The following is a 25,764-nucleotide window of genomic DNA, read 5'->3' as shown; positions in this document are numbered from 1 at the left end:
GTGTGATTTTCATTAATATTCTATGACTTTTAGGGGGTGTTTTCCGTTTTTGTGAAAATAAGGCAAATTTTCTCAGGGTCATAATTTCTTATGGGTAGGACTAAACTTAATGAAACTTATATATTTCAGATTAGCATAAAAATACAATCCTTTTGATCTATCTATTGATATCGAAATTCCATTTTTTAGAGTTTCGGTTATTATTGAGACGAGTCGCTCTTAATGTACAGTTCGTTACCATGAACTGTTTGATTATAATGGACTCTGTCAATCCTTTATGTATAATATTGATAATTTTACAGCTTTAATTAATGACGTCGTGGTACAAGTGGCTAGCATGATCGACCGTTAACCGAAAAGTTCGTGATTTATCACCACCCTGGGTCGATTTTTTTTAGTTTGTATTTCAGCTATGAATAAATCTATGATATCGATTAAACTTACAAAATTCCATTTACAGTATCGATGCTTTATGTATAAAAAGGAAAAAAGTTGCTCTCGGTGCAGAATATCGTAGTTCAGGCATTTTTTCTTGTTTTTTAAAGCCAATGGATTTCCTTCACTATTCAAGCAAACTAGCTACCTTTTGCTTTGTCATAATATAAATACTGTAATCTTAACTACGATGGTACAATCGTAAGCATATGTGGTTCTAGCTAGTAATTTTGGTAGCTGGCATTCATCAAGAGTGGCCATAAAAATTCAGTCTTTAGTGGAAAAATTGATTCTGTTTAAAATAAAATATTTTTTTTAATTACGAATGGTACTAGATCTAGTAATTTCCTTCAACAACTCTAGCTATTGAACAACTCTCTACGATGTTCCTGTGCCAAGCTATCTGTGGAAAAGAAAAGAAAGAAAAAAGATGACGTATAGGCAATATACTATAGTAGCTGCCACTTTTCGTGATTTTCAAGCCAATATAAATCCCTTGCTGTTTAAGCCAAGGGACAGAAACTTTCTTATACAGGTTTTCCGACAAGGTGGTACTAATGGTGTACTTTTTGTTTTTACCTGACTCTATTCTTAGGAGTTATGGACTATTATATTTCTTAACATTGGACGGGATCGTCTCTTAATAGGTGTCTAGTTACCGCTGCAAACCGGATTCATAATGAACTATATCATTCCTTTATGTAAAAATCGGAAAGAACAAGCGAGCTGTCAATGCAGAATATCGGGGATGCAGTCACTTTTCTTGATTTTCAAACCAATATATTTTCCTTGTTATTCAAGCCAAGGGTCAGTTGGTTTCATATATAGGAATATTGGGCAAGGCGGTTCCAATAGCGTACTTCTTTTTTTAAGTGACTCTAGTTTTAGCAGTTATGGGTTATTTTATTTTTCACTATGTGACGTGATCGTCTCTTTCTAGGTTGCTAGCTACTACTGCAACACGGATAACTAACTACTGCTGCAACCCAGATACTATGAAATTGAAAACAGGAAAAAGTCTATGACTTGTTCTTAATTGGAATAGTAAGAGACGACCTGGCTATTACTAACGATTATGACTTCATTGATCAATCTTTAACATGAAATATGCAGTATTTCATAAAAATTGATTATATTTCAAAAACTAATTTTTTCAATTAAAATTTTTTTTTAGCCAAATTAATTTCCTCTAAAATGAGTCATTAAACAGCTTTTGCAATAAACCAGTGCAAGCTGTCTAAGGAGGAAAAGAATATGCCCTGCCTATGTTGAACGTGACTGAACCTTGATACAACATTTAACATAAACATCATTAATCAGATATTTTAATATATGCTATATCGTCTAGGAGACAGGATAGTTGGCTCTCATCCAGTTGACCCGAGTTGGATTCTCGGTAAGAGAAATTTTTACCTATGGTGCATTTTTAAAGAAAATGATTAAATTAATTTGTGTTATACTAACTTATCTAAAGCTACATATGTGTTACCTTATCCTCTAAGCTTCCTTTTAATACTTCAGTTTGTTCTTTAATGTAAAAACACAAAAAAGCCTACGGCTTTTCCTTCTTTGGAATAGTGAGAGATGATTTTCAAAGAATCAAGCAGTTAATAAAGTCCATAATTTTTGTTCTTTGACACAAACTTCATTAGTCAGAATAACTAATCTATTTTCATTAATTTCTGTTGAATTTTCGTTGGCAGTACTTGTTGCAGCGGTGCATCTGGTGATTGAAAACATGTTCGTGCAGGGTTTGTCAGGATATTGGCATGTGATAATGCTATCAACGTACCCTGTAACGTCCTCCAGTGAAGATTTTCAATGATTGGTGCATCGTCTACCCAAAGAATGCAATGTACATGTGGTGCACCTCTCGTTTGATATTCAATTTGCCAAAATTAATCCTTGATTTTACCAAAGACAGGATTAAACTTTGCACAGATAAGATCGTTGAGTATGGTCCTCTATTTTTTGTGAAAATGTATAGCCACAGATACGGGGTCCATTGCTGTTAATTCAGCTAATGTCTTCTTATCGACGCCAATCACACGGCTTTTGATGTCACGTAAGTGTTTTATGAATTCTGGAGAATACCATTCTGCACCTAGGCTATATTAAGTAACGTTGGTGACCCTTTATGCTATATCATAGAATTGATTTTTCTCGACAACGCATAAATATATAATCGATATCCTCCCACTTTTGACTGGAGAGAAACATTTGGCATTTGGATGTTACAAAAGTAAGAAAGCTCTTGATTCTGAAAGCTGTGATATAGATAGTTTTTGTCTAGAAAAAACTGTGGGTTTCTACTAAGAAGACGCCCTTTGATGTTCTCTGCAGTTTGCATCAAAAACCTACGGTTTATGTCCGGCATATAGTTTTTGCCGCCAGGGAAGAGATTCGGAATTTTTTTATGTCCAATTCCTTTTGAAAGAGATCCTCCCCTAAACAACGTAATCTATTCAATTGAAATTTGTCATTCTCAATTTTTTATTGTTCCTGAAGTCATCAATAAAGTCTTTTTGCACTGACGAGTCAAGTGGTTGCATAGAGAAATGGTGTACTAAATATGATTTGGCATAATTTGTAAGTTTTTCTATAATTTCTCCCTCTGGTACTTCAGGAGTTTGCTCTTCTCCATTTTCTTTTTGTAATAAACGACTATCAAGAGTCTCTTTTAACTCGTCTAGTGTGGATGCTTTAATGTTCTAATAAACGCTATTGTTTTCTTTCAACCAAAGTAGTGCTTTATATATTTTCCTTAAATCAATAAATTCTGTCCAAAAATTCTTATTATATTTTGGTTGTCCGCTGAAATGTACCCCAAAGCTTACAAAATGATCATGGAACATTCTGGACGGGAATTTAGCTTTTGAAACACACACTGGGTCAATAATACCACAAGCTTGTAGCTACTGCACAACTCTTTTGAGAATCAAAATTAAATACCACCTTACTATTGTTCAATTTCATGCATCTTACATAATGTGAACAGGTGCTATTCAAGATCTTCATTACTTGAGTTAAGGATTCTTCATATTGTGACACAACAGTTCGTTTTGTTCATCAGAGGTTTGATTTTGCTGCAAGTTGTATATCTTTCAAAACTAATGATCCATGTTTACGCGGAACAGTATCAGCAATTTTTCGAAGTTTGGTGCTTTGGTGCTGAATAAACTAACAAGTAGAGGAATTGACGAGAGCTACAGAATAGCTACCTGCTTTGAATCAAGGGTATTTTGATTCTTTTCAGTAAATCTGTTGACTTGCTACTCGAAATTTCCTGCAAAGTGTTAGATGGCAAATGTAGAACACGAACCTTTAGGCTTCACAAAATATTTATTTCCAGAAAAATTCTTTTCTAGATTCCGTAGCTAGGATTTATCACTGCCAGGCGAGAATGTTCATGCGTTATCTAGAATATCTAGAATGCCTAATTTTCCCTCAATGAGGTCAATACATGGAGGATTGTCTTTGTAATCAATGAATTTCTACTGAAGACTCTCCTGTGCATATGTTTCTTGTTCCAATTTGAAAACGTGGTTGCCAAATTGCTGTTGTAGTTTTTCATTCGAGAAATTCATACAAAGCTGTTCGATGGTATTTATCTCGAAGGTTTCAAACCCACAGATGTATTGAGTTCCTATAGACCTTTGGATTTCAGTTGAGCTAGCTAATAATTTATTCAGCTAAGCAAGAATCCGTCCAAAAAGACGGCCATAAATATGTTTGGCTAAAGCGTCACGACGAAACGCAGACTCATTGTTTTTTAGTGGTTTGGTGAAAATTTCTTTGCCACTTATTATTTGTCTTTAAGTAAAAGATTTTCGAAATCGAGGAGTGTATTTTCGATTCACTTCAAACTGTTCGAGTGAAAAATGCAAATGTTTGTCTTTCACAGACATGGCGCATTCTTCATTTTCCGCTTCGAGTATTTAAATATTTCCCAGATGTCTAGAAAAAGAAGTTCTGCTCCTCACTTTTCTAGTTAAACGTAGACAGGGCATTTCTTGTTTGATTGAACTCTTCCAAGTCGTTAAGACTATCAATCAAAGGCTGTTCACTTTGGTATTATAATGAAACGATTTCGCTGGTCCTAACTTAAGACCAGACAACTGAAAAATTAGCAGCTGCGCACTACTAGTAAAAACTGCAGTAGTTTCTTTCTGTGTGAGCCTGATATGCAACTCGACTCTTTTCTAGTAGATAAGTCCTTATATGCGCTCCTACAATAGTATACGCAGAATCAAATTCAATATGAATGAATTTTCCGAAGCGTGACGAATTGTCATTACGAGCCGTCATTGCATTACCAAAAGCCTCCCTAAGAATTGAAATAAGCACTTTATTTTCTCTTTGTTTTTCAGCTGAGGAGCCTCCAGTGGTGGCAAAAAAAATAATTTTATATTTAGCAGATACAGTTTTTCCTGCCCCAGGTTCACCAGACATTATGATGCTCTGGTCCTTGGAGCCTCTTTTGAGTTGCCTGTAGGCTTCTCCGGCCACAGAATATACAAGATGATCATGATTTTTGTCAAGACTTCTATCATAGTGGTAAGCCTGAATGGTGTAGTTGTCGTAAATGCTCAACTCTATATAGGGATTTACTGCAATTGAAATTGTTCCACACCTTGTATAAATGATATTATAATTTATGAATCTCTGTTTTAGGGAACTAAGAATTGCTGGCTCGTGGAGGTACGAGAGTCCAGTAACATTGTTTTTACCAAAAAGAAGTTCAGGGTTACAAAGGAACGGCAGCAGTTTAACATATTTCACAGGTATTTCCTTTACCTAGCCCGCTTCACTTTTTACTAGGAATTGTTTTCCATTGAACTCTTCAATAATGTTCCCTTTTTGCCATACCTTCGCTGGGCAGCGAAGCCGAAGCAGCGCACCCTTGGTATACCTTGGTATTTCTTGTTTCAATTCTGTTTGAAAATTTTTTGTATATTCAATTCTGTTAAGTTATTACTTAAGTCACGCGTAGAGTAGCAAGAACCTAACCAAAAATAAAACTAATTTTAAAATATTCAGGTGTTTTTCTAGTTTTAATTAATAGATCAAAATTATTGCTCAGATACAATGAACATTTTTTCAGTTTTCATAATAAGTATAGTGACTCTGAACTGAACATTAAAATAAAAGAAAAATTCGATTTTTTTTTGTATGGAAATACACATTAAATCCCGAGTCGGGTAGTTAGAACCTAACAAAAAATAAAACTAATTTTGAAATTTAAAGTTTTTTCTCTAGTTTGAATTAAAAGATTCAAATTATTGCTCGGAAACCATAAATATTTTTGCAGTTTTCATTATTCAATGTTGTAATGAACTATGTAGGTCATTTGTGTAAATATATCAAAGTGCCTTTTATAAAAAACTAAATCATCTTTTTCAGACAAGAAAATAGACTTGATAAAAAAAGACAAATCAATGACAAAAACTATGGTTTATTTAGGTTTTCCTTGATTAGCAACAGCTTCTATAGCTTTTTACCCGGTTTCTTCATCACCAAGAAATTGCATAGATTTAATTGGTTTCAAATTGTCATTAAGTACACAAACGAAAGTTATTCCCTTTGTCAAGTTTATTCCTCTAATAGCTTCATGAGACGTTTGATCCAAATGTTTGACAATACTTCTGAGGCCATTTTAGTGGGCAGCGATACGCATTTGCTTTCCTTTCTTCATTTGAGGAACAATAACTTTGTTCCAATATGGTAGTGTCCTTTCAATCGTCTGTTTCAAGGACTCAAACTTTGTAAATTCTTCTTGACTAGGTCCACCTTCTTGCCTTGGATCCTCATTTACAATCTTGTAGAATTTTCTCGACTTTTCAAGTCGTAGTGGGGGGCTGTAGAAACTACGTCTCCGTAATTGGACCATCTTCTCCTCGTAGATTCTTGTAGTTTCTACTTTATTAAGACCAGTCAAGCCCCTATAGTGCCTTTTATTTATTTGGTAAGTGCTCTCAACGGGAAGGCTAGCTGACCAATTTCTTTAAGAATGACTTTCTAGGTATGTTGGGCTTTAGTCAAAACTAATCGATGAGCAGCATCAAATTGGTAGCCAGCAATTTTCTTTCAAAATCTGGCCAGCAGCATGGGCCTCTTTCCTTTCCTTTTCACTTAAGGTAGCATCAAATTAGCTGAAAAACTTTTTATTATTTAAAAATTTTTAATATTTTAATATTTTAAAAGCTAAAATAAAATGACGTAATGAGTTCATTGGATTGGAACGACAATTAAACTAATTTTGGAATTTTCTAGTATTTTTCTAGCTTGAAATAAAAAAAAAAAAATTTTGCTTATGCTCCATAAGTGTTTTTGCAGTTTACATAGTAATTTTAGCAATCCTGAACTGAGAACTAAAATAAAATAAACTTATCTTGTCGACAGGTAAACGTGTATAAATATTTCATACACTTATTACTTCTTAAATGAAGTATTAAGTGAAACTAATTTTTTTAATTTTCTGGTATTTTTCTAGTTTTAACTAAAATCTTAAAATTGTTGATATGACACCATGAATATGTTTGTAGTCAACAAAATAACTTTAGCAATCCTGAACTGAAAACTAAAATAAAAATGAATTTTTTTCTACAGAAATAAAGTATAACATAATTGTGATAAGCACTTGATGAGTCGAGCCAAAAAAAGTTTGGTTCCCGCAAATTTTTGTTGGAGGCAAGCAGATGTTAACAATATTTGCTACTACAAAGCAATAGAAAAATGTAATTTTTCTTACAAAATGATTTTGTTTTGAAATTGTTTTTGTTAATTATGAAAGGCTTTTAAATAGGTCAATTTTTTTTAATGAGCCGTTAAAAAGCTCTCTATTACTTTCCTGTGTCAAGTTAGCTGAGGAGAAAAAAAACCGGAAAGAGTAATTACAATCTAACAAAAAATAAAACTATTTTAAGAATTTACAGGTTTTTTTCTAGTTTTGGTTAAAAAATCAAATTTATTGCTCGGACACCATAATTATTTTTGCAGTTTAAATAATAACCTTAGCAATCTTGAACTGAGAACTAAAATAAAATAAAATCAACTTGTATAAAGATAAAGATAAATATTGCATTCACTTATTACGTCTTAGATGACGTAATAAGTGAAACTAATTTTACGATTTTCTGGTATTTTTCAAGTTTTAATTAAAAAATTAAAATTATTGAACAGCAACCATGAATACTTTTGTAGTTTACATATTAACTTGAGTTATCCTGAACTGAAAACCTAAGTAAAAGAAAATTATCTCGTCGAAAGAAAAACGTATATAATTATTGCATTCACTTATAATGTCTTATATGACGTTAAAAGTGTAACTAGATTTAAAATTTTCAGGTATTTTTCTAGTTTTATATAAAAAATTAAAAATATTGCTCAGACACCAAAAATATTTTTGCAGTTGACACTATAACTTTAGTGATCCTGAACTGAGAACTAAAATTTAAAAATGTTCTCGAAAATGTTTGACGCAGGTCGACAAAAATGTTTGTCAGCCTGAGGCTTCTCTAAAAATTCTTGTAGAATTTTACTACTTTGTTTATAATATTGTGAAAATAAAGAAAAAGCTAAAATAAAGCTAAAATAAAATAAAGCTAAAGTAAAGCAAAATCAAATAAAGCCAAAATAAATGACGTAACGAGATCATTGAATCAAAACGAAAATTAAAATAATTTTAAAATTTTCTAGTATTTTTCTTGTTTGAATTAAAAAATAAAGTTATTGCTCAGATATTTTTGCAGTTCACATAATAACTTTAGCAATCCTGAACTAAAATTAAAGACAATTATATTCTCCATAGATAAAAGTGCATAAATATTGCATTTACTTATTACTTCTTATATGACGTAATAACTGAGACTAATTTAAAAATTTTCAGGTATTTTTTAAGTTTTAATAAAAAAATTTAATTATTGCTCAGACATCTGAAATAATTTTACAGTTTACATAATAGCTTTAGCAATCCTGAACTGAGAACTAAAATTAAAAAATGTTCTCAAAAATGTTTGATACGGGTTGACGAAAATGTTTTTTTTCGTCAACCTGCGGCTTCTATCAATCTTGTAGAATTTGAGTATTTTGTCTGATATTTTTCTCATCTGTTTCTTACGAGGAAAATTGTCTGTCATGTATCTTTTCAGCATATTGTAAACAGTAACCTTTTCAGTTTGATTTCTACGATACAAGTCATCACTCCTGCATTTGTTTCTTTTTTTAGAAGAAACTGATTTGATGTAATATTGACGATACTCTTCATTATCTCTGTATATGATTTTCTCCAGATTGATTCAGACTTGATAATTTACAGGCGATAAGGCTCATCATCTATGTGTTTGTCTTTCACAGGTTCTGATGATGATTTGATGTAATTTTGACGGTACTCTTCGTTCTCCCTGTATTTAATGTTTTTCCAGATTGATGCAGACTTGATATTATTCAGGCGATAAGCCTCATCATTTACGTATTTGATTTTTCTCCGGATTGATGCAGACCTGATAGTATTTAGACGATAAGCCTCATCATTTCTGTATTTGTCCGTCACATGTTCTGACGATGATTCGATGTAATTTTGACGGTAACCTTCATTATCTCCGTATTTGATGTTTCTCTGAATTAGTTGAGACTTGATGGTATTTGGGCGATAATCCTCTTCATTTCTGTATTTGTCCTATGATAAACTGATGCAATTGTTACGAAACTAATGAAACTCAGAGAGGAAAGAAAATAACAAAATGAAAAATAAAATCAATAAAGGTGAAAAAACGAAGATTTTGTCAGCCAGTGGCGAACCCCAAAGAAGAAGAAATAAGCAAAGATTTCGACAAGGACCTCCACCGAGTCATCGTCAGTACTAAATAAAAAAGAAAGACAACAAAAAGAAACCAACGAAAATATAACTTTTTGAAGTTTACTTAACAACGACAGAACAAAAACTAAATAAGAACCAGGTTGGAATCAATGAAAAAGAAATTTACCAAGATGATTTAGCAATAATCCTTTGTTTGCTGTTCCCCTACTCATAGTGTACTTTTTTTTTTTAATATGACTATTCTTACGAGTTTTGGGTAATTTTAGTTTTTACTATGGAGTGTGATCGTCTCTTACTAGGTGGCTAGCTACCGCTGCAACCCGTATTATTATTTTTATTAAAGTGTAGTATTTTTGAGTCCAGTGGAAATCTGTACTATTTTGGTAAATATTTTTTTTGGGAAGCTCTTGGTTCCTTGACATACAACTGTATTCGAATCCCAGTGCAATAGGTTTAGCAAGGCACGACAACTATCACTAAATACTAAAATAAATCTACACTAAAAACATAATTATCTTTTGAGAAAAGAAAATAAAAAAGACAAATCACTGACAAAAGCAAGGGTATATTTGGGTTTTCCTGGATTAGCAACAGCTTCCATAGCTTTGTACGCGGTTTTTTTCATCACCAAGAAACTGCGTAGATGTAATCGGTTTCAAATTGTCATCAAGTTAATAAGCGAAAGGTATTCCAGTTGGTAATTCTATTCTCATAATAACTTCATCAGACATTTGATTCATATGTTTTGCAATACCTCTTAGGCAATATCCGTGGGCAGCAATAAGGATTTGATTTCCTTTCTTGATTTGAAGAACAATAACTTTGTTCCAGCGTGGCAGCGCACTTTCAATGGTCAGTTTCAAAGACTCAAACTTTGCATATTTTTCTTTGCTGGGTGCATCTTTGTACCTTGGATGTTCATTTATAGTTTTGTGGAATTTACTTGACTTTTCAAGTTCTGGTGGGGGGCTGTCAAAATTACGTCCCCATATTTTGACCTGCTTCTACCCATAGATTCTAGCAGTTTACATTTTATTAAGACCAGTCAAACTCCCATAGTGCCTTTCATTTAGTCGCCAAGTCGTCACAACAGGAAGGCTAGGCTGCTCAATTTCTTTAATCAAAATATTGAGAAATATGAAAAATATGAAAATATGAAAATATGAAAATCAAAATATGAAAAAATGATTTTAATCTGAAAATGTTATTTTAAATTATGTAAAACTTTTAAATAAGTCAATTTCCTTTCAAATGAGCCATTAAACAGCTCTCTATTATTTTCTAGTGCAGAGCTAGCTGAGGAGAAAAAAACGCAAACGAGTTGTTAGAAGCTAGCAAAACAAAATTAATTTTAAAACTTTCAAATATTTATCTAGTTTTAATTATAAAAATAAAATTATTGCTCGGACACCAGAAATGTTTTTGCAGTTTACGTAAAAACTTTAGCAATACAAAAATGAGATCCTAAATTAGATAAATCTACTGTCCAAAGATAATGTGTGTAAATTTTGGTAGAATACGAAAATAAAGATTCAAGACGATTCCAATTGAAAATAAAACGAACTGGATTTTGACCAATAGCAAATACAGAATTTTCCCGGAATTTAATTTTTCCATGAATTTAATTTAACATACTTTCAAGTATAAGTGGTCATTTTTCATGGATCGCAAGACAAATGCTGATATGTACTCATCCCTATCTTTCAATTGCTGCCACTGCGTGTGCATAAGGGTCATTAGGTCATCTTTTTTTGTCATATAGTTCTCCCTTAATCAGCTCAGGCATCTGCAAAGCTATGACCCTATCCACTTTGTTCCTATCCTAGAGATTTTTTGTTCTCAGCTCACCTTTTTTGGTGTTTCAGTAATTTTTAACAGCTAGCCGGATTCTTTAATTTGTTTGAATCACTGTTACTTTTTCAGCCTGTTTTCTTCTCAAAAATGCCTGTGTGACTAAAAAGCTATGACTATAGACTTGCAAACGTATAATCTTTGAGCAGATTCGACTGTAATTTCTTTGAGAGAGCTAACCATGAATGTGGCGCTGGATTTTATTGCAGCTTAATTTTGTCGAAGAGCTAGTGCCTTAGCACGGGTAAAATGTCCACGGACCCAAGCTTGGATGAAAATGGTCGTTTTTTTTAAGTTGAATGTAAAAGTTTTTCTGACGATAACCTCACCAACTTTTTTGAATAAAAACACAACTTTTCCACAAGAGATCCTTTTGCAATTTTTCCAATTGCACAATCTTTCCTGCACGACAAAATACTTTCGTCTGTCCAAACTTATACACACCAGAACCGTCTCTGAGATTAAGTAAAACAGTTTCACTTCTTTTACGTGGCTCAGCCTTCAGAAGACCTATAGCAAGCTGATAATATCGATTTAAAAACTGATCATAGGACATTCGGGAAGGGATATTAGCTGCAGAAACACGCACTGTCTCAATAATACCAAATGTTGGTAGCTGCTGCACAAATTTATGGGGATCAAAATTAAGTGCCTCCTTACTATCGTTCGGTTTTATGAATCTTATTTATCTTGGACAGGTGATATTCATTATCTCCAATAACTTTCGTGGTTCGGCATTGGTAGAAACACCTTCTACCTTTCTGAAAACGTGGTAAACCCATTTGAGTTTGTTCCAATTCAAGCACGCCCTTGGTATACCTTGGTATTTGTTGTTTCAATTTGTTTTGAACATTCATTGTATATTCAATTCTGTTCGGTTATTATTTAAGTCAGGCGTTGAGTAGCAAGAAACTAACGAAACATAAGACTAATTTTTAAGTTTTCAGGTATTTTTCTAGTTTGAATGAAAAGATTCATGTTATTGTTCGCATAACATAAATATTTTTTCATTTTTCATTATTCTATATTATATTGGACCTATATATGTTCCTTTTATAATAACTTTATATTCGTTCTTTATTATAATAAAATTAAAAATTTAAAAAGAAACTCGCTTTAGTTACCTCCTAGGTAAAATAATGAATTACTATATACATCCCGGAATCGTATATGCAGAATATAGGGGTTACAGCCACTTTTCTTGCTTTTCAAACTTGCTTTTATAATCTTGTAGAATTTACTTGACTTTTCAAATGCTGGTTGGGGGTGGTCGAAACTGTGCCTCCATATTTGGACCTCCTTCTTCCCATAAATATTAGCAATTTCTACTTTATTAAGACCAGTCAAGCCCCAATGTTGCCTTTACTTTAATCGCCAAGTCATATCAACGGGAAGGCTAGGCTGCTCAATTTCTTCAAGAATGACTTTCAAGGTATATTGTGCTCTAGTCAAAACTGATGTATGAGCAGCATCACATTGGTAGTATTTTTCTTTCAAAGTCTGGCCAGCAGCATGGGCTTTCTGAATGCAATTTTTAGTTAAAGGAACATCAAACAAGCCAAAAAATTAGTTTTATTTGTTTGATGAACTTTTGCAATGCCTAATCATGCCTAATCAACTAATTTTGAAATATCCTAGTATTTTTCTAGTTCGAATTAAAATATTAAAATTGTTGCTTATACACATAAATATTTTTCCAGTTTGCATGATAACTTTAGAAATCCTGAACTGAGAACTAAAGTAAATTAAAATTATCTTGTCGACAGATAAAACTATATATTACGTTCACTTATTACTTCATAAATGACGTAATAAGTGAAACTAATTAAAAAATTTTCAGGTATTTTCTAGTTTTAATTATAAATTAAAATTATTGCTCAGACACCATAAATGTTTTCGCGGTTGACATAATAATTTTAGCGACCCTGAACTGAGTACTAAAATTAAAAATGATAAAAAAAATACTCCAAAAAATAAAATATAGAGATACGCACTTTTTGAGGTGAGCCAAAAAAAAGTTTGGTTCCAGGTGGCAAGCAGATGTTAATAATGTTTTCTACTACAAAGACATTGGATAGTGCAGTTTTTCTTAAATAATGATTTTGTGTTTGAAAATATTTGTTTTAATTATGAAAAACATTTAAATAAGTGAAATTCCTTTCAAATAAGCCATTAAACAGCTCTCTATTATTTTCTAGTGCCGAGCAGACTGAGGAGAGAAAAACGCAAACGAGTAGTTAGAACCTAGCAAAAAAACAAAACTAATTTTAAAATTTTCAGTTATTTTTCAAATTTTAATTAAAACATTAAAAGTGTTGATACCTGAAAGATTATATCTGATAATATCGATTTATAAACTGATCATAGGACATTTGGGAAGGAAATTTAGCTGCAGAAACACACACTGTTTCAATAATACTACATGCTCGTAGCTGCTGTAAAACACTATGGAGATCAAAATTAAATGCCTCCTTACTATCGTTCGGTTTCATGCATCTTATTTAATATGGGCAGGTGCTACTCAGGTTCTCCATTAATTGACTTATGGAATTTAAGTTGTGACCCAACAGTTCATTTTGTTCATAGGAGGGTTGATTTTTCTGCAAGTTTTATATCTTCCAAAACTAATGGTCCAGGTTAACGTGGAAAAGTACCAGTAATGTTTTGAGGCTCGGTATTGGTAGAGACACCTTCTAGCTTTTTGAAAACGTAGTAAACCCAATTGAATTTGTTCTGATTTGAAGCACACCCTTGGTATACCTTAGTATTTGTTGTTTCAATTTATTTTGAACATTCATTGCATATTCAATTCTGTTCGGTTATTACTTAAGTCACGGGTTGAGTAGCGACAAACTAACAAAACTTAAAACTAATTTTTAAATTTAAAGGTATTTTTCTAGTTTTAATTATTAGATTAAAATTATTTCTAAGATACAATAAATATTTATGCAGTCTACATAACAACTTTAATCTTGAACTGAAAACTAAAATAAAAATTTAGTTGGGTAGTTAGAACCTAACTAAAAATCAAACTAATTTCAAAATTTTGAGGTATTTTTCTAGTTTGAATTAAATGATTCAAATTATTGCTCGGATACCATAAATACTTTTGCATCTTCATTATTCTATATTATATTGAACTATATAGATCCTTTATGTATTTTTTCGAAAAAAGGCAAATTTTCTAAGGCTCATAACTTTTGATGGGCGAAACAAAACTTCATGAAACATATAAATTTAAAATCAACAAAAAAATCGAATTTTTTTGAGGTATTTACTATTTAATGGCATCAAAATTTTGTTTTTTAGAGTTTCAGTTACTAACATGCACAAATTAACATGTACAAAGATATATTAATGAACATTAATATCAAGACTCATATGTAGCTTTTATATTATAACTCCCTGATAGTACAGTGGCACCTGTCTATCCCTTGGAGGACTGGGGTTCGATTGTCCGCCGGAGAGAAGTTTTAATATATTGAATTTGAATTAGCATCTCTTAAATTTAAAATTTAAGAAAGAAACTCGGTTTAGCTACCTTTTTGCTAAATATAGTAACTTAAATATAAATAAATATGGGCAAGAGGTCGTTCTCTATTATAAAACAAATAAACACGCATCCGTGATCTTTCTTCTTGCATGATTCTTTTCTTGCAGATAGGAGAAAAAAATACAAAAATCTACAATTTTGCAGATAGAAATAAAATTCGAATTCTTTTTATGTATCTATTGATATTAAAATTCCGGTTTTTTAGTGTTTTGGTTACTATTGAGACGAGTCGCTCTTACTATAAATCTTGTTACCACGAACTGTTTGATAATTACAAAAATGAAAAATAATATGGCTTTTTCTTAATTGGAATAATAAGAGACGACCTGGCTACAACCTACGATTATGGAATCATTGATCAAACTTTGGCATGATTCCTTATGTAATAAAAAAAATCAAATATCTTTGAAAAGACTTCAAAATGCAGTTTTTTAAAAAGTGATTCTATTTTAATTATTTGTTTTTGATTAAAAAAGGCACTACAACTTTTAATGTTTATTCAAATAAGACCTCTTCTAAGATTCTAGGACCTCTGGGTCGACACGATCACCCCGTTAAAAAAAGGAAACAAATAAACACGCATCCGTGACCTTTCTTCTGAAAAAAAATACCGAATTCCGAGTTTAGTCGGTTATGAGCTCGAAACCGCAGCAACAGGGTTATTTAATAAGCTGAATCTGACGGTTCGGTTTCCATTAATATTTTATGATCCTTAGGGGTCGTGTCTTTTTTATTAAAAATAAGGCAAATTTCCAAAGGTTATTAACTTTTGATTGATGTGAGTAAACATGATAAAAATTATATATTTAAAACCAGAATAAAAAGATAATTCTTTGGATGTGTCTATTGCTATTAAAATTCCTATTTTAGAGTTTTGGTTAATATTGAGACGAGTCGCTCTTACTCTACAGTTTGTTAACACGAACTGTTTCATATATCGAAGTGCCTTTTATAATAACTTTATATTCGTTTTTTATTACAATAAAATCAAAAATTTAGAAAAAAACTCACTTTAGTTACCTCCTAGCTAAAATAATGAAGATTGTATGAATGAACAACAGGTTTCAGTTCCTTTGGGCTCGCGTTCGATCTTTACTATATGCAACCCGAAACCGCATATGCAGAATATAGGGGTTACAGCCACTTTTCTTGCTTTTCAAGCCAATATAATTTCCTTCTTGTTCAAGCCAGGAGACGGTAAAATTTCTATAGAGGATTTTCGGACAAGGCGGTTCAAACACTGTAAAATCCTTGTTTTGATCTGCATCTGTTTTTAGGAGTTATGGGTTATTTTAGTTTCTACTATGGGGCAAGATCGTCTTTTACTACGTTGCTAGCTATAGCTACAACCTTTATTATTCATGCTAATAAAGTGTAGTATTTTTGAGTCTAGTTGAAATGTACTGTATTTTGGAAATTTCTTTTTTCTTGGGGGGGGGGAGTTCATGGGTTCTTTACAGACAAATGTACTCGAATCCAAAAGCAACAGGGCATGCAAGGTACGACAAAAATCGCTGAACATTTAAATAAATTTACACTAAAAACATATTTATCTTTTTCAGACACGAAAATAGACTCGACAAAAAAAAGACAAATCAACGACAAAAACTAGGGTTTATTTGGGTTTTCCTTGATTTGCAACAGCTTCCATAGCTTTGTACACGGTTTCCTCATCACCAAGAAATTGCATAGATTTAATCGCTTTCAAATTGTCATTAAGTTCATAAGCGAAAGGTCGGCAAGCTTAGTACCTTAATTGCATCATCAGACATTTCATCCAAGTGATCGATAATACCTCTTAGGCTATTTCCCTTAGCAGTAATAAGGATTTGCTTTCCTTACCTTCATTTGAAGAAAAATAACTTTATTCCAATATGGTAGCGTTATTTTAATGGTCAGATTGAAGGAGTCAAACTTTGGAAATTCTTCTTTTCTAGGTCCATCTTTGTACCTTGGATCCTCATGTATAAACTTGCAAGATTTGCTTGACATTTCAAATGGTGGTTTGGGGTTGTAGAAACTGTGTCTCCATATTTGGACCTCCTTCTCCCCATAGATATTAGCCGTTTCTACTTTATTAAGACCAGTGAAGCCCCAATAGTGCCTTTACTTTAATCACCAAGTCATCTCAACGGGAAGGCTAAGCTGCTCAATTTTTTCAATAATGACTTGTGATACAGACATATAAAATATAATAAACACAAATAGAAAGGCAATAGTTTTATTATAACTTACACACTTAGGTGTACAGCAATGCTCACTTCAATTGACGGCAAATAATAACCAAGTCTCTATAATGACTGCATAATAATTTGAATCGCAATGCCTGATTGCTAATATAATTCTGCTCTAAATGATGCTGACTCTGATTTACGAATCTTCCAAAAAAGAACTTTTACAACACTATAAAACTTGGTTTTGTCCTGCGCTCTAATTGACGACTCACAACTGGCATAGGTCCTGAGGCGGGCCAAACCCTCCGTCCAATAATCTGTCTTAAATATTTTTGATGATTCAAACGTTCACCCGGCTCTTATAATTTAAACTTCCTGAGAAACATTGTATCTGTAGCATCTTTTTTATTGCCCACTATCTTAGCGAAATCCAAAGCTGGATAGCGCCGTTCTTTGTCTGAGGCTAAACTGCAATTTTTCTCTTTGCTGATTAAGGACTTTTCTTCTTTTCTTTTTTTAATTAAAAAAAAAATTAAAAATAAAAAAAAAAATTTAAAAACTTTTTTTTATTTAAAAAAATTTAAATAAGAATATTTTAAAAGCTAAAATAAATGACGTAACGAGTTCATTGGATTGTAACGACAATTAAACTAATTTTGGAATTTTCTAGCTTGAAATAAAAAAAATAAAATTATTGCTTATGCTCCATAAGTGTTTTTGCAGTTTACATAATAATTTTAGCAATCCTGAACTGAGAACTAAAATAAAATAAAATTATCTTGTCGACAGGTAAACGTGTATAAATATTTCATACACTTATTACTTCTTTTTTTTAGACGAGAATTCTTTAATATTTACAAGGGTTATTCCATCCAATCTTAGGGCAATTTCCCCCTGGGTACACTTAAGGAAGTCTGTGCTATTATTTGTCCGAATGAGCTCTGATTTCTAAATTCCCAAAACCTAATAAGAAGACTAGCTTCTTTCTTTTTCACTCTGTTCATCACTAGTCCTTTTTCGTACAAGACTACAATACCATCAACACTAAAGCCATACATCAAATACTAATTAAATGAAAATCACAAAAAATTTTGAGAAATCTTGGACATTCAATGAAACACCTCTTGATCTTTAGTCTTCTTTAGACGATCTTCTAAAGACACTGACCAGTGCCTGTAACCTTAAAAATAGTTCCTTCCGAACCTTCACTGTAAATGTCTTGGCAATACATAATCCACTAAGAACTGCAAATAGAATATTATAGGCAAGAATAATGTAAAAATTTCCCAGCCATCGAATACGGCCAAAATCACCAAGTAAATCAAAATTTGTGATCCCTAGGGTTCTGGCAAGAAGTGGCAAGGCAGAGCTAAGAATAAGAACAAAACCACAGTTCAATATGATGTGGTTTATAGGCGTGTTCATTTTCCTTGGTCGAATTTTCTTGATGAAAGGCAATGTATATAATCCAACTAAAGTGGTAGCCATCAAATAAAATATTATAAGGATTTCAAGGAAGGCACCAGTAGATCCGAGGACCGACAACGAACTTATCCCCAATGCAAAATGCTCCTGAGTAGACTGAGGAAGAGATTTAATTCCAACTAATAATTGTAAGGTGTTTAATGTAACGAGCAGAATGGTAACTGTTGTAACAGTAAACAAACCAATCATCGCAAGGGGATAGAATAGGTTTCTTGTTATTCGTCCAGACTTTTTGTGCTTCTCTAATCTTGTAATATCTTCTTTGACTAGTTTTATCTTCTTCTTCAATTCGTCAAGATATGTTCCGCGCTCATTAAAAACAGAGTGCATTCCGCTCATTAATTGTTTACTCAATGAAGATCGTGTCACATTAGTCGAATTAAGGTCAGTATAATAAACAGCTAACTTTCTTTGTAAATTGGCCAGTTCAAATCTGGCAACGTTTAAATCATCGTCCAGATCACGTAAGAATTAAGGCTTCTCAAGCAAATTACTCACTACTGTAAATAAATGAGCTGAACCAACCAGTGTACAGAGCAACAGCATCAGAACACCACAGAATGAAACACAGGAATACAAAAATAGTAAGTATGAGTGCCACATGTTAAAAGGCAGATCAAATGTCGCTTGACTTCTATCCAAGAGACCTGACAGTGTCACGACCAGACCCATCACAATTATAGATAGTAGCGCGAGCAATAGGAGAGTTTCTTGGACTCGTGCTGTAATGCCCTTTCGATGAGGTAAGCCTTCAGATTCAATGAAGAAATAAGCAAACGGGAGAAGGACAAAAAGGGATCCATTCGAGGATAGAAATATCAAATTCCATAAGCTGTGGATCAGGTCAGTGTTTAGCCACTGTACATAGTAGCTGTTGGGATATTGTACAACTATTTCATTGCTGGCAATCGATAGTGGCAGTAAAAGAGCGGATGCTATCGATACGGCCAATGAAAATGAGGATAACCATAAACTGATTCTGTAAACAATAGCTTCATCAGCATCAGTAGCAAGATCTTCATCTTTAGCTCTTTTCTTGAAATGACTAATTATGCCATAGCTAAGAAGATACAGGCCAAAGAAAAACAGAAAGTTGATAATTAAGATCCTGACATTATTATGGAAAATCTGTTCTTGCACAGTCGTTTCTTGTTCATCAGGAATATACATGAATAGAAAATTAACATTTTAATTACCACAACATTTTTAATATTAATTTGAATTAATTATTAAATTAATTATTAAGTGAAACTAATTTTTTTAATTTTCTGGTATTTTTCTAGTTTTAACTAAAATCTTAAAATTGTTGATATGACACCATAAATATGTTTGCAGTTAACAAAATAACTTTAGCAATCCTGAACTGAAAACTAAAATAAAAATGAATTTTTTTCTACAGAAATAAAGTATAACATAATTGTGATAAGCACTTGATGAGTCGAGCCAAAAAAAGTTTGGTTCCCGCAAATTTTTGTTGGAGGCAAGCAGATGTTAACAATATTTGCTACTACAAAGCAATAGAAAAATGTAATTTTTCTTAAAAAATGATTTTGTTTTGAAATGTTTGAATGTTTTTGTTAATTATGAAAGGCTTTTAAATAGGTCAATTTTTTTTAATGAGCCGTTAAAAAGCTCTCTATTACTTTCCTGTGTCAAGTTAGCTGAGGAGAAAAAAAAACCGGAAAGAGTAATTACAATCTAACAAAAAATTAAGCTATTTTAAAAATTTACGGGTTTTTCTCTAGTTTTGGTTAAAAAATCAAAATTATTGCTCGGACACCATAAATATTTTTGCAGTTTAAATAATAACCTTAGCAATCTTGAACTGAGAACTAAAATAAAATAAAATCAACTTGTATAAAGATAAAGATAAATATTGCATTCACTTATTACTTCTTAAATGACGTAATAAGCGAAACTAATTTAACGATTTTCTGGTATTTTTCAAGTTTTAATTAAAAAATTAAAATTATTGCACAGCCACCATGAATACTTTTGCAGTTTACATATTAACTTGAGTTATCCTGAACTGAAAACCTAAGTAAAAGAAAATTATCTTGTCGAAAGAAAAACGTATATAATTATTGCATTCACTTATAATGTCTTATATGACGTTAAAAGTGTAACTAGATTTAAAATTTTCAGGTATTTTTCTAGTTTTAATTAAAAAATTAAAGATATTGCTCAGACACCAAAAATATTTTTACAGTTTACACTATAACTTTAGTGATCCTGAACTGAGAACTAAAATTTAAAAATGTTCTCGAAAATGTTTGACGCAGGTCGACAAAAATGTTTGTCAGCCTGAGGCTTCTCTAAAAATTCTTGTAGAATTTTACTACTTTGTTTATAATATTGTGAAAATAAAGAAAAAGCTAAAATAAAGCTAAAATAAAATAAAGCTAAAGTAAAGCAAAATCAAATAAAGCCAAAATAAAATGACGTAACGAGATCATTGAATGAAAACGAAAATTAAAATAATTTTAAAATTTTCTAGTATTTTTCTTGTTTGAATTAAAAAAATAAAGTTATTGCTCAGATATTTTTGCAGTTCACATAATAACTTTAGCAATCCTGAACTAAAATTAAATACAATTATATTGTCAATAGATAAAAGTGCATAAATATTGCATTTACTCATTACTTCTTATATGACGTAATAATTGAGACTAATTTAAAAATTTTCAGGTATTTTTTAAGTTTTATTAAAAAATTTAATTATTGCTCAGACATCTGAAATAATTTTACAGTTTACATAATAGCTTTAGCAATCCTGAACTGAGAACTAAAATAAAAAAATGTTCTCAAAAATGTTTGATACGGGTTGACGAAAATGTTTTTTTTCGTCAACCTGCGGATTCTATCAATCTTGTAGAATTTGAGTATTTTGTCTGATATTTTTCTCATCTGTTTCTTACGAGGAAAATTGTCTGTCATGTATCTTTTCAGCATATTGTAAACAGTAACCTTTTCAGTTTGATTTCTACGATACAAGTAATCACTCCTGCATTTGTTTCTTTTTTTAGAAGAAACTGATTTGATGTAATATTGACGATACTCTTCATTATCTCTGTATATGATTTTCTCCAGATTGATTCAGACTTGATAATTTACAGGTGATAATGCTCGTCATCTATGTGTTTGTCTTTCACAGGTTCTGATGATGATTTGATGTAATTTTGACGGTACTCTTCATTCTCCCTGTATTTAATGTTTTTCCGGATTGATGCAGACTTGATATTATTCAGGCGATAAGCCTCATCATTTACGTATTTGATTTTTCTCCGGATTGATGTAGTCCTGATAGTATTTAGACGATAAGCCTCATCATTTCTGTATTTGTCCGTCACATGTTCTGACGATGATTCGATGTAATTTTAACGGTAACCTTCCTTATCTCCGCATTTGATGTTTCTCTGAACTAGTTTAGACTTGATGGTATTTGGGCGATAATCCTCATCATTTTTGTATTTGTCCTATGATAAACTGATGCAATTGTTACGAAACTAATGAAACTCAGAGAGGAAATAAAATAACAAAATGAAACATATAATCAATAAAGGTGAAAAAACGAAGATTTTGTCAGCCAGTGGCGAACCCTAAAGAAGAAGAAATAAGCAAATATTTCGACAAGGACCTCCACCGAGTCATCGTCAGTACTAAACAAAAAAGAAAGAAAACAAAAAGATACCAACGAAAATATAACTTTTTGAAGTTTACTTAACAACGACAGAACAAAAACTAAATAAGAACCAGGTTGGAATCAATGAAAAAGAAATTTACTAAGATGATTTAGCAATAATCCTTTGTTTGCTGTTCCCCTACTAATAGTGTACTTCTTTTTTTAATATGACTATTCTTACGAGTTATGGGTAATTTTAGTTTTTACTATGGAGTGTGATCGTCTCTTACTAGGTGGCTAGCTACCGCTGCAACCCGTATTATTAATACTATTAAAGTGTAGTATTTTTGAGTCCAGTGGAAATCTGTATTATTTTGGTAAATATTTTTTTTGGGAAGCTCTTGGTTCCTTGACATACAACTGTGTTCGAATCCCAGTGCAATAGGTTTAGCAAGGCACGACAACTATCACTAAATACTAAAATAAATCTACACTAAAAACATAATTATCTTTTGAGAAAAGAAAATAAAAAAGACAAATCACTGACAAAAGCAACGGTATATTTGGGTTTTCCTGGATTAGCAACAGCTTCCATAGCTTTGTACGCGGTTTTTTTCATCACCAAGAAACTGCGTAGATGTAATCGGTTTCAAATTGTCATCAAGTTAATAAGCGAAAGGTATTCCAGTTGGTAATTCTATTCTCATAATAACTTCATCAGACATTTGATTCATATGTTTTGCAATACCTCTTAGGCAATATCCGTGGGCAGCAATAAGGATTTGATTTCCTTTCTTGATTTGAAGAACAATAACTTTGTTCCAGCGTGGCAGAGCACTTTCAATGGTCAGTTTCAAAGACTCAAACTTTGCATATTTTTCTTTGCTGGGTGCATCTTTGTACCTTGGATGTTCATTTATAGTTTTGTGGAATTTACTCGACTTTTCAAGTTCTGGTGGGGGGCTGTCAAAATTACGTCCCCAAATTTTGACCTGCTTCTACCCATAGATTCTAGCAGTTTACATTTTATTAAGACCAGTCAAACTCCCATAGTGCCTTTCATTTAGTCGCCAAGTCGTCACAACGGGAAGGCTAGGCTGCTCAATTTCTTCAAGAATGACTTTCAAGATATGTTGGGCTCTATTGAAAACTGATGTATGAGCAGTATCAAATTGGTAGTCATTTTCTGTCAAAGTCTGGCGAGAAGAATGGGCTTCCTGAATTCTCTTTTCACTAAAGGGAGTATCGAACCAGCCAGAAAATTTGTTTTCTTTGTTTCGTGCGCTTTCATCATGCCTAATCATAACAGTTTCGTTCACTATATTTCTATCTATAAATTTAGATAAGAATTTCTTAAAAGATAAAATAAAATGACGTAATGAGATCATTGAACCAAAGTAAAATTAAAATAATTTAAACATTTTCTTGTATTTTTCTAGTTCTAATTAAGAAATTTAGATTATTGCTCAGACACCATAAATATTTTGCAGCTTAAATAATAACTTTAGCAATCCTGAACTGAGAACTAAAATAAAATGAAATTTTATTGTCGACAGATAAATGTGTATAAATATTGAACTCACTTATTACTGCTTAAATGACGTATTAAGTGAAACCAATTCTTAAATTTTCAGGTATTTTTCTAGCTTTAATTAAAAAAAATTAAAATTATTGCTCAGACACCATAAATATTTTTGCAGGCTACATAATAACTTTAGCTGTCCGGAACTGACAACTAAAATTAAAAAATTATCAAAAAATACTCCAAAAAATAAAATATAGAGATACGCACTTTTTGAGTCGACCCAAAGTTTGGTTCCAGGAGGCAAGCAGCTGTTAATAAAATTGGCTACCTCAAATTAATAGAAAACTGCAGTTTTTCTGAAAAAATGATTTTAATCTGAAAATGTTATTTTAAATTATGTAAAACTTTTAAATAAGTCAATTTCCTTTCAAATGAGCCATTAAACAGCTCTCTATTATTTTCTAGTGCCGAGCTAGCTGAGGAGAAAAAAACGCAAACGAGTTGTTAGAAGCTAGCAAAACAAAATTAATTTAAAAACTTTCAAATATTTATCTAGTTTTAATTATAAAAATAAAATTATTGCTCGGACACCAGAAATGTTTTTGCAGTTTACGTAAAAACTTTAGCAATACAAAAATGAGATCCTAAATTAGATAAATCTACTGTCCAAAGATAATGTGTGTAAATTTTGGTAGAATACGAAAATAAAGATTCAAGACGATTCCAATTGAAAATAAAACGAACTGGATTTTGACCAATAGCAAATACAGAATTTTCCCTGAATTTAATTTTTCCATGAATTTAATTTAACATACTTTCAAGTATAAGTGGTCATTTTTCATGGATCGCAAGACAAATGCTGATATGTACTCATCCCTATCTTTCAATTGCTGCCGCTGCGTGTGCATAAGGGTCATTAGGTCATCTTTTTTTGTCATATAGTTCTCCCTTAATCAGCTCAGGCATCTGCAAAGCTATGACCCTATCCACTTTGTTCCTATCCTAGAGATTTTTTGTTCTCAGCTCACCTTTTTTGGTGTTTCAGTAATTTTTAACAGCTAGCCGGATTCTTTAATTTGTTTTGAATCACTGTTACTTTTTCAGCCTGTTTTCTTCTCAAGAATGCCTGTGTGACTAAAAAGCTATGACTATAGACTTGCAAACGTATAATCTTTGAGCAGATTCGACTGTAATTTCTTTGAGAGAGCTAACCATGAATGTGGCGCTGGATTTTATTGCAGCTTAATTTTGTCGAAGAGCTAGTGCCTTAGCACGGGTAAAATGTCCACGGACCCAAGCTTGGATGAAAATGGTCGTTTTTTTAAGTTGACTGTAAAGGTTTTTCTGACGATAACCTCACCAACTTTTTTGAATAAAAACACAACTTTTCCACAAGAGATCCTTTTGCAATTTTTCCAATTGCACAATCTTTCCTGCTCGACAAAATACTTTCGTCTGTCCAAACTTATACACACCAGAACCGTCTCTGAGATTAAGTAAAACAGTTTCACTTCTTTTACGTGGCTCAGCCTTCAGAAGACCTATAGCAAGCTGATAATATCGATTTAAAAACTGATCATAGGACATTCGGGAAGGGAATTTAGCTGCAGAAACACGCACTGTCTCAATAATACCAAATGTTCGTAGCTGCTGCACAAATTTATGGGGATCAAAATTAAGTGCCTCCTTACTATCGTTCGGTTTTATGAATCTTATTTATCTTGGACAGGTGATATTCATTATCTCCAATAACTTTCGTGGTTCGGCATTGGTAGAAACACCTTCTACTATTCTGAAAACGTGGTAAACCCATTTGAGTTTGTTCCAATTTCAAGCACGCCCTTGGTATACCTTGGTATTTGTTGTTTCAATTTGTTTTGAACATTCATTGTATATTCAATTCTGTTCGGTTATTATTTAAGTCAGGCGTTGAGTAGCAAGAAACTAACGAAACATAAGACTAATTTTTAAGTTTTCAGGTATTTTTCTAGTTTGAATGAAAAGATTCATGTTATTGTTCGCATAACATAAATATTTTTTCATTTTTCATTATTCTATATTATATTGGACCTATATATGTTCCTTTTATAATAACTTTATATTCGTTCTTTATTATAATAAAATTAAAAATTTAAAAAGAAACTCGCTTTAGTTACCTCTTAGGTAAAATAATGAAGATTATATGAATGAACAGCAGGGTTCAGTTCCTTTGGACTTGAGTTCGATCTTTACTATATACATCCCGGAATCGTATATGCAGAATATAGGGGTTACAGCCACTTTTCTTGCTTTTCAAACTTG

General features: G+C 32.1%; 2 protein-coding genes and 5 pseudogenes across 2 annotated transcripts; all 7 read right to left on the bottom strand.

The window, feature by feature from the left end:
* Positions 1 to 3,146: 3,146 nt before the first annotated feature.
* On the bottom strand, positions 3,147 to 5,546 carry LOC148939705 (unconventional myosin-Vb pseudogene; annotated as a pseudogene).
* A 344-nt stretch (positions 5,547 to 5,890) lies between these two features.
* On the bottom strand, positions 5,891 to 6,583 carry LOC148939704 (phosphoglycerate mutase 1-like; annotated as a pseudogene).
* A 2,163-nt stretch (positions 6,584 to 8,746) lies between these two features.
* LOC148939703 (phosphoglycerate mutase 1-like) lies at positions 8,747 to 12,667 on the bottom strand (annotated as a pseudogene).
* Positions 12,668 to 16,272: 3,605 nt separating this feature from the next.
* Positions 16,273 to 16,841, bottom strand: LOC148939702 (phosphoglycerate mutase 1-like; annotated as a pseudogene).
* A 1,121-nt stretch (positions 16,842 to 17,962) lies between these two features.
* LOC148939701 (protein Lilipod-like) lies at positions 17,963 to 18,655 on the bottom strand. The gene has a single exon (XM_089106736.1). It carries the CDS (start codon positions 18,653 to 18,655, stop codon positions 17,963 to 17,965), a length of 693 nt encoding a protein of 230 aa, XP_088962862.1.
* A 132-nt stretch (positions 18,656 to 18,787) lies between these two features.
* On the bottom strand, positions 18,788 to 19,486 carry LOC148939700 (limb region 1 protein homolog). Its single transcript, XM_089106735.1, has one exon. The coding sequence runs from the start codon at positions 19,484 to 19,486 to the stop codon at positions 18,788 to 18,790; it is 699 nt and encodes a 232-aa protein (XP_088962861.1).
* Positions 19,487 to 22,443: 2,957 nt separating this feature from the next.
* On the bottom strand, positions 22,444 to 23,326 carry LOC148939699 (phosphoglycerate mutase 1-like; annotated as a pseudogene).
* Positions 23,327 to 25,764: the final 2,438 nt, after the last annotated feature.

The sequence above is a fragment of the Artemia sp. Qi Xiang Cuo genome, chromosome 21 (genome assembly GCF_049724085.1).
Source record: "Artemia sp. Qi Xiang Cuo chromosome 21, ASM4972408v1, whole genome shotgun sequence".
In the NCBI taxonomy this organism is placed as follows: Eukaryota; Metazoa; Arthropoda; class Branchiopoda; order Anostraca; family Artemiidae; genus Artemia; species Artemia sp. Qi Xiang Cuo.
This window is presented reverse-complemented; position numbering and strand designations above follow the sequence as displayed.

Bases quoted from the DNA above. Each gene is read 5' to 3' on its own strand.
- LOC148939700 (XM_089106735.1), bottom strand. From the start codon at position 19,486: ATGTATATTCCTGATGAACAAGAAACGACTGTGCAAGAACAGATTTTC.
- LOC148939701 (XM_089106736.1), bottom strand. From the start codon at position 18,655: ATGAGCGGAATGCACTCTGTTTTTAATGAGCGCGGAACATATCTTGAC.